Raw genomic sequence first — 16127 nt, forward strand, 5'->3', positions numbered from 1 at the left:
CCAGAGAAGCTGGTTCAGTGAGAGGCTGCTCCTCCCCAAGTGCAGGAGCAACGGACGGAGGAACTCCTTCGTCCCCCGTGCCATCAAACTGTTCAACTCCTCACTGGGGGGAGGAGGGCAAAGAAGAACTGAAGAACGGAGGGACTGTGGGGGGTCAGTCAGTCAGTCAGTCAGTCTGACCTACAACAAACCAGACTGTGCAATAACTTTGTGCAATATTACGTAACACTTGTTTCTTTTCTATCCATATAATTCTATTTTATGGCACTGCACTTATTATTTTTTTTATTTTTAATTTTTTATCTTTTTATCTTTATATGGGTATTTGGTTTTTGGGGTGTTTGATTTGTATATGACAGTCTAAGTACAAACGCATGGAGTGCTGCTGGGTGTATGAAAAGTATACTTCAGGTGCTCTTCGGCATGGGGATCCAAAAGATTGAAAAACAATTAAGAAAAACCGAGGCACTCAAGAAGTTAGAGAAATATAAAAAGCCTTTATTGAATCATGGCTTAGTAAAAGTTAAAAAATTTACTAAGCCATGATTCAATGAAGGCTTTTTATATTTTTCTAACTTCTTGAGTGCTTCGGTTTTTCTTAATTATTTTGTATATGACAGTGTTGTGTGAGTGAGATGGAGATGTCAGTTTCCCTGAGGGAACCGCCCAAAGGGATTAATAAAGTCATATGAATCTGAATCTTTATATAGTCTGTCTCTCCCCATCGTAAACTAACGTGTGTGTGTGTGTGTGTGTGTGTGTGTGTGTGTGTGTGTGTGTGTGTGTGTGTGTGTGTGTGTGTGTGTGTGTGTGTGTGTGTGTGTGTGTGTGTGTGTGTGTGTGTGTGTGTGTGTGTGTGTGTGTGTGTGTGTGTGTGTACCGTGTGCACGGCCTTGCTGGTGATCTCCAGCAGCTTGTTCTTCGCCCTCCGTTCGGAGTCCCTGGCCTCCTGCAGGTCCTGTTTCAGCTGCTCGGCCTCTTTAGCTCTGAGGGACAAACAGAGACAGTTAGAGACGTGTTGGCAGTGCCGCCCCTCCCTAAACGCAGAACATGCGCTGTGCGTAGGCCGTCATCTTCTAACAGGGGGCCACGTTTTGCGCGAGGGGCCACATTTGCGCATATGCGCTACGTGAAGAGGAGGGGAGAAAAGAGATATGAATGGTGAGTAATCTGGCCGTGCTTTGTTTGGCAGCACCCGAAATCTGACCAATCAGAAGGGTGCAGGCAGGCTCTTGCAGAGATTTCAACTTTTCATCCAAAAGACACAAATCAGGAGCGACCAAGAGAGGAAAAAAGGCAAAACACGAGGAAACTCGTGCTTCACTTGAAGGTGGGTATGTTGTTGAAATAAAACGTAGCACAAACACCTGAGCTGCCACTCAGATAGGAATCTGTCTCCAGTCTCTGTCTAGACTGGAGATTTTTGTTTTTCCAACAGCATGCATTGCACCAGTTGGTAGTATATAAGCTACAAACTTTAGCCAACAAATAATAAATTGGCTATAGTTTTGTATCAATTTATATTGTTAAGAAGTTTGACTATTTTTAATGAGATAAATTTGCATCTGTAAAAGGCACAGGTGCGTGTTAAGTTCTGATTTCCGACCTGCAAGACCTGCTTTCAGTTTTTTGTGGGGGATTGAGGTGGTGGAGGTAACTTTCTTTAGATGAGTAATTGATCGCTATTTGTGACTTATTTCTTTCAGTTTTAAGTTTTTTATTTAATATTTATTTATTATTTCAGGTAGATTTTTTTTAATTTAATTTGACTCATACAGTCAAACTACTTTATCTATACATACATACATTTGTTATTATTTACGGGTTGTCAAGTTAAATGGCATGTTGTGATACGCTCATTCAGTACCAATGATGCCTTTGGGATGGGGAGAGGTTTGAGGGTGGGGGGGCCTCCAAATAACATTTCGCTTAGGGCCCCAATTTGGTCAGGGGCAGCCCACAGTTCGTTCACCTCCCAGACTTTCTGGAGACACCGAATAGTCTGAATTAAATTAGAAATGATTTTTCCATAATGATATACTGATCCTGGGAGATCCCGGGTCGTCACTGTGTCACGACCCGGGTGTTTGACATCTCTAGACTAATGTTTGACTATTATTGCACCTGGAAGGCTGCACACAGATGAGAGTACGTCGTAAGCTGGCGACGTTGTTCCTGAACGCAGCATTCCCCCACTGCTGTGGGGGAGGTAAGTGCCTCGAGCGTTTGAGTGGATGCGGTCGCTTTTATGTTGAGTGCTGCGAGTTTAAATTTTTCTGATGCAGGAAAGTGCTCATCAGAAACTGCAGTTACCGTCAAGCGCTTAATGGTTTCCATTCGACATGATCGCCTCGTACAAAGGGGACTGGGGTCCCGTGAAGTGCTATTAGTGATGGATACGCTGCTTTGTTGGAAATATGAAAGGAACGGCTTCAATCAAATCAAATCTGACGCATTCAATCCACTCCACAAAAGACAAAACTAATTTCAAAGGCATGAACCCGATAAAGAAAAGTCCTCTTCTCCTCTCTTTCCTCCTCCTGAGGGCAGCTGAATGTGTGACCTGCCTTCCAGGATCTGTCCAAGACACAGATCCTCTCAAGGCCAGGTAGTTTTGCAGCGGCGGGCCACGCCGTTGCTGCACGACATGACTTTGGCATCAAACAATACTGACTAAGGAAAAACCAGACAAACTTGGGAACCGAGTAGCTTTCTTACAAGAGCGTGAAATGCCTTTTCATGCTCCTGCAAGAAAGTGACTCTGTGTCAAGTCCTCCTGATTTTTTTTTACAAAGTAAGCGAAACGTGGGGGTAAAATGTTGTACGTGTGAGTTCAGATGGATTGGAACAAAGACGAGATCTGAGAACGGGATTCTTACTGATATATATATATATATATATATATATATATATATATATATATATATATATATATATATATACACATATACATAGTTTTTTTAGGGACCGAGCACTTACAGTGCGAAGGCCCTATTGTATCTGTATTTGTAAATTTTTATTTTCCTTCTTCTGACAAAATGAAGGCCTTTTTGCCCCCCTAAACGTGCCCCAAAAGTCACCAAATTTTGCATGCAAGCCAGGCCTGGCAACAAATTTGATGTTTAATGGTTTGCATTAATGGGCGTGGCCTAATGGCTCAACAGCGCCCCCTAGAAAACTTTGTGCCTCTAGCCCCACAATACGGTTTGACGTACATGCATGAAAATCGGTACACACCTGTATCATGTCGCAACTTAAAGAAAAGTCTCGGCCATTTTGAATTAATTGTGTAATTTTGCCGCAATTTATGCAATTTCTTCGGCCGCTTCTTGGCCCGAACCGTAACGTGCACCCAGGTGTGTTATAAAAATGTATAAAAAACATCAAAATGTGAGTCTCCATCCTGCGACGGCGCACATTACTTTTCTCAGTCAAAAGCGTTACCGTGGCGACGATAGATGCGTCCCCCCCTTCTTCTGATTGGTCAATATTTGATAGTCCCTATTTTCTGCTATAACTTTTGAATGGTTTGACATAAAGAGTCGTGGGTGGTGTCATCCGCTAAATGTCCAGGCCTGAAGAATCTACATGCAAGTCAGAAGATGAAGACTTTGAAGGGTTTGATTGATGTGAAAAGTGAAATAAAATATCAAACTAAGTTTTGCTCCCGCTCTATTTTTAAATAAGCACACTTGTGTGTGTGTTCTGCAGCGCGTGTGTGTTTTGCGGCGCGCGTGTGTGCAGCTCCGTCTGTAGACTGCGCCTTTTAGGTCGGTGTGCCGTATGTGTGTTTTAAATCCAAAAATTACACACAAAACTGAGGGTGCGCCTTTTCACACGGTGCGCCGAATGGTCGTGAAAATACGGTATATATATATATATATATATATATATATATACATATATATATATATATATATATATATATATATATATATATATATATGTGTGTGGTAGCATCTCTTCAGACCCCTCACACCCAGGACGCAGTCTGTTTGAACTCCTCCCCTCTGGACGGCGCTACAGAGCACTGGACGCCGAAACCTCCAGACTCAGAGACAGTTTCTTCCTCCAAGCTGTTGCTCTGATGAACTCTCATCACTCATAGAGTCTCAGAGTAATCCATCACTGTGCAATAACAATAACCATGTGTACCTCATACTGCTGCACCTTTCACTTTAAAAAAAAAAATTGTATATATGTTAATAAGAGCTGTCATTTGTCTATTTACTGTACAGTGAGCGAAAATAACCAAGTCAAATTCCCTGTCTTGTTTGACCTGACTTGGCCAAATAAACATGATTCTGATTCTGATATGTATATATAGATATATGTATATATATGTTCACAGCAGACGCCGCCTTCATCCAGCCTCACATCCTCCTCGTTGTTCTCACCTCCTTTCGGACTCCTCAGCCATCTTGAGAGCCAGCATCTCGGCCTCCAGCATCTTTTGCTCCATGAGGCGCCGCTCCTCGTGGCCCCGCATGGCCGTGACTTTGATGCGCTGCATCTCCGTCTCGGCCTCGGCAGCCTTCTGGGCCAGCAGCTTGGCCTCCTCCTCTGCAATCTGAGCCTTTTCGGCCAGCAGGTCGGCCGTCTGCTCCGAACGCAGCTGCGGAGGAGCAGGAAGAGGGGGATTAAAAGGTCAAAAAACAAATAAAAATACAAATAAACCGAGCGGAGTCCCAGGAAAGTCCTATTGGTTTGCACACGAATGTGGCTTTTACCAGCTCATTGTACTCTTAGTTTTTCTTTTGTCCCAATAAAAGGGATTGTTTGCTTTGTGAACTGAATTGTAGCTGTTATAGATCACATAAAAAGGTGCGAAAAGCTTTTGAATGATTAACTTTTGTCTTCATTATTTTACTTTGCAACAATCTGGGGTTTTGATTTCATTTGGTTTCCACTGCAAAGTGGAGCAGAAAAGCAATGCATAAATACAGAAACTACGGGACAAAAATGAAAACACAAATAAAAAACAACTAAGAAACCTACTTTTGAGAGCAAGCTAAAGACTCAGCTCTTCTAGGAGCTTCTAGTAAACTTCTCTGCTCATCAGGACTAGTTAGAAGATCCAGCTGTTTGCAGGACTCAGCCCTGAGCAAGCTGCATGCACTTATGACAAGATGCCAGCATGATGCCGTCTTTTTAGACCTAGCTTTCTTGTATAAAGGGACTGTTGTGTTGGGCGGTAAAAAAAACAAACCCTAGCACTGGCATGGCAGCACCTGTGTCCAACTGGATTTTCGGCAGTCTGACCAGCACCGATCCAGCTGGACCTCCTGTGTGATTTCTTGTTTGTGTTGTTCTCTCAGATGTATCTCGCTTTGGATAAAAGCATCTGCTAAATGACAGTAGTAGAAGTAGTAGTAGTAGTAGTAGTAGTAGCAGTAATAGTAGTACTAATATAACAGAAAGCCGGCTTGTGACGTTGTCATTTTGGTTATATAACAGTGAACTAATCAGCTAAAGGTAAGGCCCTCCAGACACGCACCGCGTGTCCGTGTCACGCCTCCATCACCCCTCTGAAGCCTCCTGCTGTTCCGTTTTGCTCTCACATTAACGGACAGGCACGCACAACAGCGCCGGGTTAATCAGACGCACCATCAGCTGTTCGGAGGAGTCACACAGAAGGAAGCTCTGTTAGGAGCTCTCCTCCTCCGCACTTTAACCTTTGATAATTAGCTCCAGCGTGTCTGAGGCCGATGGACGTGAGAAAAGTGAAGTCTGGTCACTCAACTCGTGCAAAAAGAATAGTTACTTCTCATTATTATTGTTGTAACGGCCTCCAAGTGAGTCGTACCAGTGCCTCGTTGGCCATGTGAGCCTCATCCTGCAGCTGCATCAGCCTCCTCTCCAGCTCATCCCTCGCTCTCTCCGCCTCCTCCCTCAGCTGCTTCTCCCTCTGCAGCCGCTGCCTTTCCACCTGAACGCAGACATCAAAGCATGCTCAGAAATGGTGCAGCAGGAGGGGGGATTGATACACATTAGCTGTTTCTGATGCACGTTAAAGTTTGAGAGGGAAGGGAAATAAAACACACTGCAGTAAAAAGAGCAGGCGTAGAGTTTGTGCACGAGACAGAACAGTCAGTGGAACGCAGTGAACACGTGATTGACATATGAATAAAAGTACGAGTGGCTAGACAGATGTGATTTCACGCTGCTCGCTGCAGTCCCAGCCGTCACTCTGCAGCCATCCAGCGCAGCAGAAAGTGAGTTGAGGATGTGGCGAAGCCGTGCACGGACTGCTGAGCAGCACAGTATTCTGTATGTCCACCACGTTTTTGTCATTGGTCTCGTACTGCTGGGGACTGAACTCAGGAGGGGGGGGGGGCTCTCTGTGGGAGCAATTTTAGACTCTGTACATCGTACATCATAACAAAATTTCAGACGTGCCAAAGTTATTGCACTTCACCTTTTGTAGAACTGCGGGGGAAAAACAGTTTATTTAGCATTTTCATGAAAGTGTCCTTGAAACCTTGAGAACTTTCCAGTTGAGAGGAAAAACTTTCGCCTGACTCTGACTGTGTACCTGTTTCCTGGCCCTCTCCTCTCTGGCCTGAGCCTTCATCTGCTGCACCTCCAGCGAGTCCACCCGCCGCCGGCGCATGAACAGGTCATGGTTCCCTATGCACAGCTGCAGGATCTGCACCGGAGAGACAAACCTCAGATGAGCTCCGCCTGTGCTGCACCTGCGACGCACCTTTGGCAACCGGAGCCCAAACTCACCAGCTTGTTGACTCTCAGCCGGGACGAGTTGAACTTGAAAAGATTGGTTTTCTTGTCCAGAGGTTTGATGGTAAACTGCACGTTGGGAAGACAAACAAACAAGGTTCATAAAATGACATAAAATAGCAACATCCAGCTGCCAAGACAGAGCCCCGTTCGTAGGAACTGCATGAAGATAGATGATGGGAACTAATGGAAGGTCCCCCCTCATGATCCAGGTCCTGCTCCAGGTTTCTTCCCTCCTAAAGGGGAGTTTTTCTTGCCACTGTTTAGTTTAAGGTTTTTCTTCCACTAGGGGAGTTTTTACCTGCCATTGTTTATATTATGTTTATGTAATAACTGCTCAGGGGTCATGTTCTGGTCTCTGGAAAGCGTTAAGAGACAACTTCCGTTGTAATAGACCAGGGGTCGGCAACCCAAAATGTTGAAAGAGCCATATTGGACCAAAAACAGAAAAAAACAAATATGTCTGGAGCCACAAAAACACATGCTGCATGTAGCTATATTAGTTATAACTGGGGGAAGATTTTTTTTTTCATTATGCACTTCGAGAAAAAAGTCAATGTTGAGAAAAAAGTTGAAATTTCGAGAAAAAAGTTTAAATGTCGAGAAACAAGTCGAAATGTCAAGAAAAAAGTCAATTTCGTGAATAAAGTCAAAATGTCGAGAAAAAAGTCAAAATGTTGAGATTAATGTTGAAGTACAATCTTGATAAAAAATTCAAAATGTCAAGAAAAAAGTCAAAATTTCGAAAAAAAAATGTCGAAATTAAAAAGGAAAGGAAAAAGGAAGAAAAAAAGAGAAAAAAGGAAAAAAAAGACAAAGAAAAAAAAAGAAGAAAAATGAAAAAAAAAAGGTCAAACATTTTTTTAAAAGCTCCAGGAGCCACTAGGGCAGCACTAAAGAGCCGCATGCGGCTCTAGAGCCGCGGGTTGCCGACCCCTGTAATAGACGTATATAGATAAAGAGATATAGAGATAAATAGATACAATTGAATTTAATTGAATTAATGTGGATGCACAACGGGGTAAAAGGCCGTCTCACCTCCTTGTCGCTGTAGGATATGTTGCGGATCTCGTTCCAGGGGAAAGAGCACTTGGGGGTCAGCCTGTTGTCTGGATCGTAGATGTGCAGACCCAGGGCGTCCACTCCCAGCAGGAGATCCGTTCCCTTTTTATTCTAAACCAAACCGGAGTAAATCAAGCTGTGAGGCCACCTTCCCAGCCAACTTTCAAACGCGGCTCCGCGGCGGCTCTGCCTGCCTGATCGATTTTTGTCCGAATTGGGCTGAACAACGAGGCGGGCGTTTGGCGTGTGCTCGTTTATTTAGAAACGGGGACTTGAATTTGACTTTTTGGTGTTATTGTGAAATGTCATTTGAGGAACACACCGGATCAATGCCAGAACCATCTCAAGTGGATTTGGGTTTATTTGGAGAGCTGCAGGTTGGTCTCTGCAGTGACTCATCGATCATACACCCAGAGCCGCCCAGAAGCCACTCATTTACTCATCGTTCTCAAAATAGATTCAACCAGGAGACAAACAGGTGAGTCTAACTGCTATTCCAAGCACGTCATTTAATAACATAGTAAAGGTGGCACACCTCCTAATCTGTTAAATTGGGTTACTTTATAAACACATAGCAAAGCAATATGGGCTCACCCTGATTAGAAAGTAATTGATGCCATACATGTCCAGGTCCTGAGCTATTTTTAAATACTCCATCTCGGCTTCATCCCTGGTTCAGAGACACACGGGGGGGGGTCAGGAAAGTGGAGGAGAGAAGGGAGGAAGAGTAAAACAGAAGGGGAGAAAGACAAGATCAGGCCTTGTTTCCTTTGCTCTTTGAGCCTGGCGTCTGTCTTCTAGTGTGAGCTTGAAAGATTAGGCCATACGGCTCCTGCAACCATGGAAAAACATGAGGCGTCGGCACAAACACAACCAGAACTCCCTTAAAGGCTTAACGGGTCACGCATGATGAAGAAACATTATTTAATCTGATGCCTCGGAGATGCTTAACAGTCCTGGAGAGGAAACAAAGCATCCAGCGCTTTGCCTCTTCCTCTCTCCTGCAGCTTGTTGGCAAATCTGTCTGGATTTCAGGGTGAACTCAGCAAAACAACAACAAAACAACAAAAATAATTTGCATACTTTGATGAGGGAGGGGAAGAAAACTGGGACATGCTGGTGGCTCTAACTTCTAATAACAGGCTTAATCAAAATGAAACATGAAAGAGAGCTAACACATTTTAACTAGGTTGGACATCAAGCACATTTTAACTTTGGAGTGGATGAGAAGGCATTCAAGTAATCAGTTTTGATGTTCGGAAGTTCAAAACGCAAAGAGACGATCGCTTCGGCCTGTGAAGAACTCACAGAAGCACGTGGAAGAAGAATCGCTTCATTTGATGTGAAGCTTGCGTTTCAGCTTTGAACCAAAGCTCTGAACGCCTGTTGAGCAGTTTACTGATGAGGGGACGTTAAAAGCAGGAGACGTGTGGCTGCTCTTGTACCTTTCAAGGACGAACCTGAAACTACTACAGCAGAGCGAGTACATCGCACTCCATCTGGCGAGCCGGCAGCCGTGGTACTTGACATCATCTGTAAACACAGTTTTCTGAGGAATATTTATGTTTGATTGCACGCAGAAGGGAGGGAGAGCTTCCAGCCACTGGGTAGAGGAATCCATCACCTGCCTTTTATTTGCAGATTGGTGCCTTTATCGGTGTCAGAGTGCGCACAAGACGCCGTGCTTGGTTGACATGTGTTTGTGTTTGTTTGGCGTGACTGCAGACTCGTCAGCCATGAAACTGAGTGCAAGTTGCAGCCTCCCCCAGAACTATGATGGTTTCTGAGTGCTGAGAGAGGATCTATAAACACAAGTTGGGATTTCTAAACCAAGAAAACAGCTTCAGGGCAAGAACAATAACAATTTAATATTGTGCCTCTTCCTGCACCTATAGTGTTTATTATTAATATTTCCTGTATATTTAAAAAAAAACTGTGCAAAACAATAAACTAAACTAAACTAAACTAAACAAAGGTTTGAAATGAATGTTTTAAATTACACGTAGCCTTAGACCAGAACCACAACCTCCGTCCACTGTGGTGCATTTCATCCGAAAGAGAAAAAGAAAGCAAAAGGCAACATTTGTAAAATAGATGCCCTCCCTTCCATCTGTTCAGGATGAAAGGCTCATTGATCGGCACGGTGACTCAGTTATGGCTTGGTGAAGTGCGCTCCTGGCTTGGAGAGCTCACCTTTCATCCAGAAACCTCCATCCAAGAGTGTCAGGCTGACATACCATGTCTCTCACACGTGCTTGCGTCTATTCTCTTCCACATGTCACTTCTATGCAGCCTTCTTACTGCGGAGTCTGTGGGCCAGGAGCAGCAGGCCGAGGGAAAGCCTCATCCAGCAGACCGTCAGGAAACTGAACTCTGCCCCCCTCACAACGCTGCCCCCCCCATCTCAGAACAACTAAGAGCTAACTCATCAACAAACCGCTCATACTGTGTGAGTATATGTAGATATTCACCCATTCCTGTCTTATACTGTACATACAGAACATATTTCTTTCAAAAAATAGTTTTTTTCTTCTTTATATTTATATTTTTTATTCTTTAAGATTTGCACATTGTGTCTTTTTTTGTTTATCTGCTGGTGCAGGCCTTTGTGGATGACAATTTCATTCCTGTATTGTGTTGCACATGTCAGAATTCACAAAAAAGTTGACTTGACTTGACTTGAGTTGACTTGATAAACAGGACTGTAGTTTTGTATTAAAACATTTCCTTTGGACCAAGTTGTTACAACATTCTCCAGACTTAAATAGTCTTCTAAGTAACGAGCAGCAGCTTTTACCTCGTCCTGCCTCTGTGTTCCGCGTAACACGCAGTGATCCTCTCCTCCCACATTTCTGCAGTCATCTGGTACAAATTAATCACCTTAAATGGAGAAAAACAGACATAAAAATGCCATCTTAATGCCATTTTATTGCAGGCTTGAGTAGTTCGACGAACGTCGGGGTTGTTACTCGTGAATGACAACGAGCAATCCCACCATCACTCACCCTCTTTGGCAGCAGATCCTCCTCAGACAGGAAACCTGGTTTATGAACATCAGGGTCGTAGTCTCCATACTACAATAAAGAGCAAAAAAAATGGAAAGAAAAGCAAGGATTACCATTGTCATTCAAAACTAATGGCCCCTATCCACCTTCATCCAAAATCCATCATGGGAGCCCGTCACAAAATGGTACCGAAGCAGCAAGGAAGGACGTGCAGATCACATCAATGCCCTAAATGACTCTTTTGATGCTCTTTGTAAACGTCGGCGAAGCGCGTCCTCGATTATCTGGCCTAAATTAATGATCCGAAGGAGCTCGAGACCAGAAAGAAAAGGCCCTTGCTCTTCAGGCACTCAGGGACATGTGCAGTTCTGCATCCAATAAGACACTTTCCCAACTTTTGAGCTGTACACGAAGACGAGAAAGAAACTTTTCTGTGTGTGTCAGGCGGTGTTTTACTTTACAAAGACTACTTGTATAACTGTTTTACTCAAATATAAAAGCAACAAAGTCATTACAAACACAGAACATTGATGCTAAATAGTGAATTTTTAATGGACTCTTGCACCGAAAAGAAAGGCAAGCGTCTTTTTCTGTGGATTTCCTACATAGCTATTGACGTTTTTTGTTTTGTACGTCAGCCTGGAACGTTGGCGGTCCACGAAAACTCCATCCCCCTAAAATGAAGCCTGCTTGCTGCAGGGCTCCAGCTCCAAACATCCAGGGTTAGGGTTAGACCTCATGATGCAAACAAATCTGACTGTTTATATGGTACAGAGAGATATCGCAACAACAGCAAAAGCTGGTTTTCCTGTGCAGATGTGATACTGGGCCCTCTAGGAGGGAACTATGTCAATTTTTAAGCATTTCCGTTGATTATTCCTGCGTTACGCATTGCTGATGCAACTATGTGTTGGTGTCCCTTGTACCAATACAGGTTATATTTCTGTAATAATCAGTACAATACAATACGCACGATACCCACAATCTTGTGCTGAAATTGAAACCCGGAAAACCAATGTAGCGTAAAATGCATATATTGTTTTGAATTCACTGTACATATTTTATACTGACTTAACTTAAACATTTAAAAAAAAAACACATATTGCAGGTTTCCACCACCCCACTTTTAATTATTTGGCTGGCAATTATTTATCTTTGCGTTGTGGCAACCATCAAAAATACCTTTTAGGTCTTACAATATTAAAACAGTAAAATCTACTGCTGCAGAGCTGAACGCAGAACTTCCGTTGAGGGTTTTTTTCCACTACATGTTACAAGATGTTAGGGCTTTACTTAATGTGGCTTTCTAGATAAACAGTACAGCATAGACTTTAGCTAAAAACTTAGCTGAGCAAAGCTAAACTGATACTAAACGGTGGTTTTAAGACATTGCAGAACGAGCGCAGGATGTCCCAGGACCTGCTGCAGGTGCGCAACATCTGATAAAACACCACACGTTTGGGAAATAAAATGATTGAAGCTTACAAATCCTTGGCATTCTTAGAGCAGGAACTTTCCAAACTTTTCTTAGATTAGTCGCAGATGATGATCGCTATGGAAGTAAAAAACTAATTATCATTCCCCGTTTGTAGAGATGGTCCTACCTGTACTAGGAACAGCACGCTAGGAACTGCTCATCCATAGTGAGCAGTACAGTATAGGGCTGGGCAAAAATATCGATATTGCATATATATCGTGATATTTTCCCGGCCGATTCAATATCGATATTCAAAATTTGAATCTCAATTTTTATCTTTTTTTTTCAGGTAATAAATGTTTCAGATGGCAAAAAAAAAAAACGGCATTGTTAATTTGAATTACATTGTTTTGACTCAGTTTGTCCCATGAATTATTATAATCTGATGTACATGCAACTTGGATTTTAAGATGAATAATACCTTTTGCAGTTTTTGGCAATAGATCGCAAAATTTGGATATCACAATATTGTAGTGTATCGTGACTCAAGTATCGTGATGTGTATCATATCGTGAGGTCCTTGGCAATACCCAGCCCTAGTACAGTACCACATAATGGAAAAGAGAGCAACACATTATATGATTAAAACAACTACAATGTCCATAAAAACAGCACATTCTAAATTTAGCAACAGCTGCTTCATCCCAGTGAAAGTGCCGGGTGACTTCCCGACTGCAGCCCGGTCAGTGACTGGCCAAATGAACACGGAGCAGCACGGTACCTGACCACGTGCATGTGACAGAGTGAGGTTCATTCTGTTGCTTTCAGTGTAATGTAAATGGCAATACTTGAAAATGTCAAAGGCAGAAAGTGCATTGAAGTGTACTGATGCCAAAACCCCTGGATCCCGGACCAGCACCAGTGGAGTCTCATTGTATGATAAGCACCGCATGACTGATTTAGGAAAAACTGGACCTTTTTTTTCCATTTTGTTTCCATCTGCGTGGTTCATTCAGGCTGGAGGGGGAACAGTTTTATTCCCTCCTCCTCATTCTTCATATATTTATTATGTAAAGCACCTTGAATTGCCTTGTTGTTGAAATGTGCTATACACATAATAATAGCCTTGCCCTCTTATCACATCTATGTTATAGTCATCTCCACTCCACACATGAAGGATACATCCTCACCCTTTACTACCAAAGCTTTTTATTCAAGACACTTCTCTGCTGCCTCCTTTAACAAGCAGCTGTTTCTTAAAACTCCTGGTCAACATCTCTGCGTAGCATCGTACCTGCTCAGAATATAAATCAGGAAGCACAGAAACTCATCCAGTTGTATGGATGGCTGGATGTCTGGCTGACAGAGCATGTACACAAAATAATTTACAAAGTACACTTGATTTATTTAAGTATTTATTTTGCACTCAGACATGCAAACATTTAAACCTCTGTGATGCAATGCCGGCAGATGAAAGCAACATACTAAAATATGGCCAAAGAGAAAGTTAACGTGTTCAATTATTCAACAAAAACACCAAAAGATGTGATATAATTTTGTGGAAAAAGGCAAAAACAGAAGCTAGTTTAACCCCATTGTGCTTCAATATTCACCTAAAACTTGTTTTTGAACCATCTTTGTTGCATTTACTAGTAAGATACGATGATAAGACCCGGAATCTGGGTGTAGTCATGGACTCAGAGCGGACATTTCACATTGAAACAGTTACAAAGTCGACTTCTATCACCTGAAGAACATCTCCAGGATCAAAGGACTAATGTCACAGAAGGACCTTGGAGAACTCCTCCATGCGTTTATCTTCAGTCGAGCTGATTACTGCAACAGTTTCTTCACAGCTCTGCCTGAAAAGTCAATCAGACAGCTCCAGCTGATCCAGAATTCTGCTGCCCCGGTTCTCACCAGAACTAAGAAAGGGGACCACATCAGTCCGGTTCTGAGGTCCTTACACTGGCTTCCTGTACCTCAGAGAATAGACTTTAAAATACTAAAATACTGTTACTTTACAAATCACTGAATGGTTTAGGACCAAAGTACATCAGGGACTTGTTGTTGCCATAGCAACCACCCAGACCTCTCAGGTTTCCTGGTTCAGGTCTGCTCCATGTCCCCAGAATCAGAACCCTTAGTTCCATTAAATTCAGGTTAAAAACTCATTTGTTTACAGCTGCCTTTGACTGATTATTTAAACCATTCTGAATTTAGATTTTGAAAAAAATGTAATTTCAGTACGGCTGTGTAAAAAAAATAGAAGGAAAAAAAAGCACCTCTGTATAAACACTGCTTAACATCTCTGTGGATGCAATCTCTGAGAAAGGCAGAAATAATATAATAACTAAAAGAGATAGTGAATATTTTAATTATCTTCTGCGTGTTAAAGGACCAAATATACATCTGATGACAGAGAGGCTGTAATTCTGTAATTGTAGATTAAGTCTGACTTTACTTTATTATGCCACGCTAGTGTAACCCCAACTTTGTTTTCTTTACTTTTTATTTTTTTGTTATGTAAAGCACATGAATCCCCTTGTTGCTGAAATGTGTTCCAAATAAGCCTGCCATGCCTTGACATAATGCAGAATTCACAATTACGCTAGTCAGTTCCTGGGGTAAAAACATTTTCATCACTATAACCATCACCGATCATCCATCCATCATCCATCCACCCATCCATCCAGAGGTCCAGCCCCCCCCCCCAGCCACATCCTCCAGCTCCTTTGGGAGGATACCGGGGAGGTTCTCTGGGATAAGAGTGGAGTGGAGAGATATGATCTCTCCACTGTCCCGTCTCTAGCTTGGGGCCCTCCTCTGATTGGACGAGCCCAAAACCTGGCGCAGTCAGAAACCAGATGCCTGAACCACTTCAGTTGATAAAAATAACAGGGGACACAGTTTAATATATATCTGCTTTTTTCATCTGATCTTTAGGGAAGTGAACTTAACTAGACTGAACTTGACTGAAATTGATTAAATTGGACTAAATCAACTTTCTCTGTAAAATAAACTTTAAAATGACTTTTGTTGACAAACAGAAATGGAACTAAAGTGAAATAGAAATCCAACCATGTTAATATAACAAATGTGTAAAAAAAAAATGTAAATTGAGCACATTAATTAGTTAATTATGGACAAAAGCGTGTTTTGACTGCCAGATCGTTATGGGTTTATCCTTGAATCCACAAGCATTTGTGCGATGGTTAAAGAAATCCCCTCGAGGCTCTCTTCAAATATTAGCTCCACAAAAACAGAATAGACGGACAACATCCAGACATAAAGCCTCTGCCTACAGCTAGCACCGCTGTGCATGAATACAGACACACTATAATCCCCTTTGCCTCCTAGTACAGTAAGTGAATCATCATGTGCATTTGCGCATGTAAACTGCAAGATTTCTTTACACAAATGGACACAAATCTCCATTCATGCCCTATTTACCGCTCCTTCAAAGTAAAAGGAACTTTTATCTTCTGGCTGTAGTGTTGTTTTTTATTAGCCACAGTCACCCTTCAAATTTACTTTAACTACTTTTAAATGAATTAATGACACAACTTTTAACTTTTTTACTGCTAATTCACTTTATCATCTGACAAACATGCACAAATTCTCCATCTGACGTAGATGATCAGATTCACATCAGGGACATTCAAAATGTATGTCTTTTAAACATGAACGACTTCAGACTGTGTGCAACATAGCGTACTTCACTGGCTGCACAGTGGACCTGTGCAAGAACAGATGATGAGAGGATGAGGGCCGAAGCAACATCTGCCCAGAACCGCTCAACAGCTGCAGCACTTAACAAGCACCAATTTCCATTTACAATGCCAGTTTGCACTTACTGACTCTAATCAGGGTGGACTGCAGATTTAATTAAAACAGATCGGGGC

General features: G+C 42.4%; 2 protein-coding genes across 2 annotated transcripts in view; one reads left to right on the forward strand and one right to left on the reverse strand.

Annotated features, from left to right (window-relative positions):
- nf2a (NF2, moesin-ezrin-radixin like (MERLIN) tumor suppressor a) overlaps window positions 1–16127 on the reverse strand; it is a 44781-nt gene that overhangs the window by 13257 nt on the left and 15397 nt on the right. Inside the window, exons 5-13 of the mRNA XM_061730536.1 lie at window positions 10806–10874; window positions 10598–10680; window positions 8395–8470; window positions 7777–7911; window positions 6733–6807; window positions 6536–6649; window positions 5807–5929; window positions 4398–4615; window positions 881–986 (exon numbers count right to left, since the gene is read on the reverse strand). Of these exons, the coding sequence (XP_061586520.1) occupies window positions 881–986; window positions 4398–4615; window positions 5807–5929; window positions 6536–6649; window positions 6733–6807; window positions 7777–7911; window positions 8395–8470; window positions 10598–10680; window positions 10806–10874 (999 nt within the window). The remainder of the gene's footprint in view (window positions 1–880; window positions 987–4397; window positions 4616–5806; window positions 5930–6535; window positions 6650–6732; window positions 6808–7776; window positions 7912–8394; window positions 8471–10597; window positions 10681–10805; window positions 10875–16127) is intronic.
- Window positions 6657–16127, forward strand: part of tesca (tescalcin a) — a 53157-nt gene continuing 43686 nt past the window's right edge. Inside the window, exon 1 of the mRNA XM_061730535.1 lies at window positions 6657–6661. The gene's annotated coding sequence lies outside the window, so the exon portion shown is untranslated. The remainder of the gene's footprint in view (window positions 6662–16127) is intronic.

Source organism: Cololabis saira, chromosome 9, assembly GCF_033807715.1.
Source record: "Cololabis saira isolate AMF1-May2022 chromosome 9, fColSai1.1, whole genome shotgun sequence".
NCBI classification, from domain to species: domain Eukaryota; kingdom Metazoa; phylum Chordata; class Actinopteri; order Beloniformes; family Belonidae; genus Cololabis; species Cololabis saira.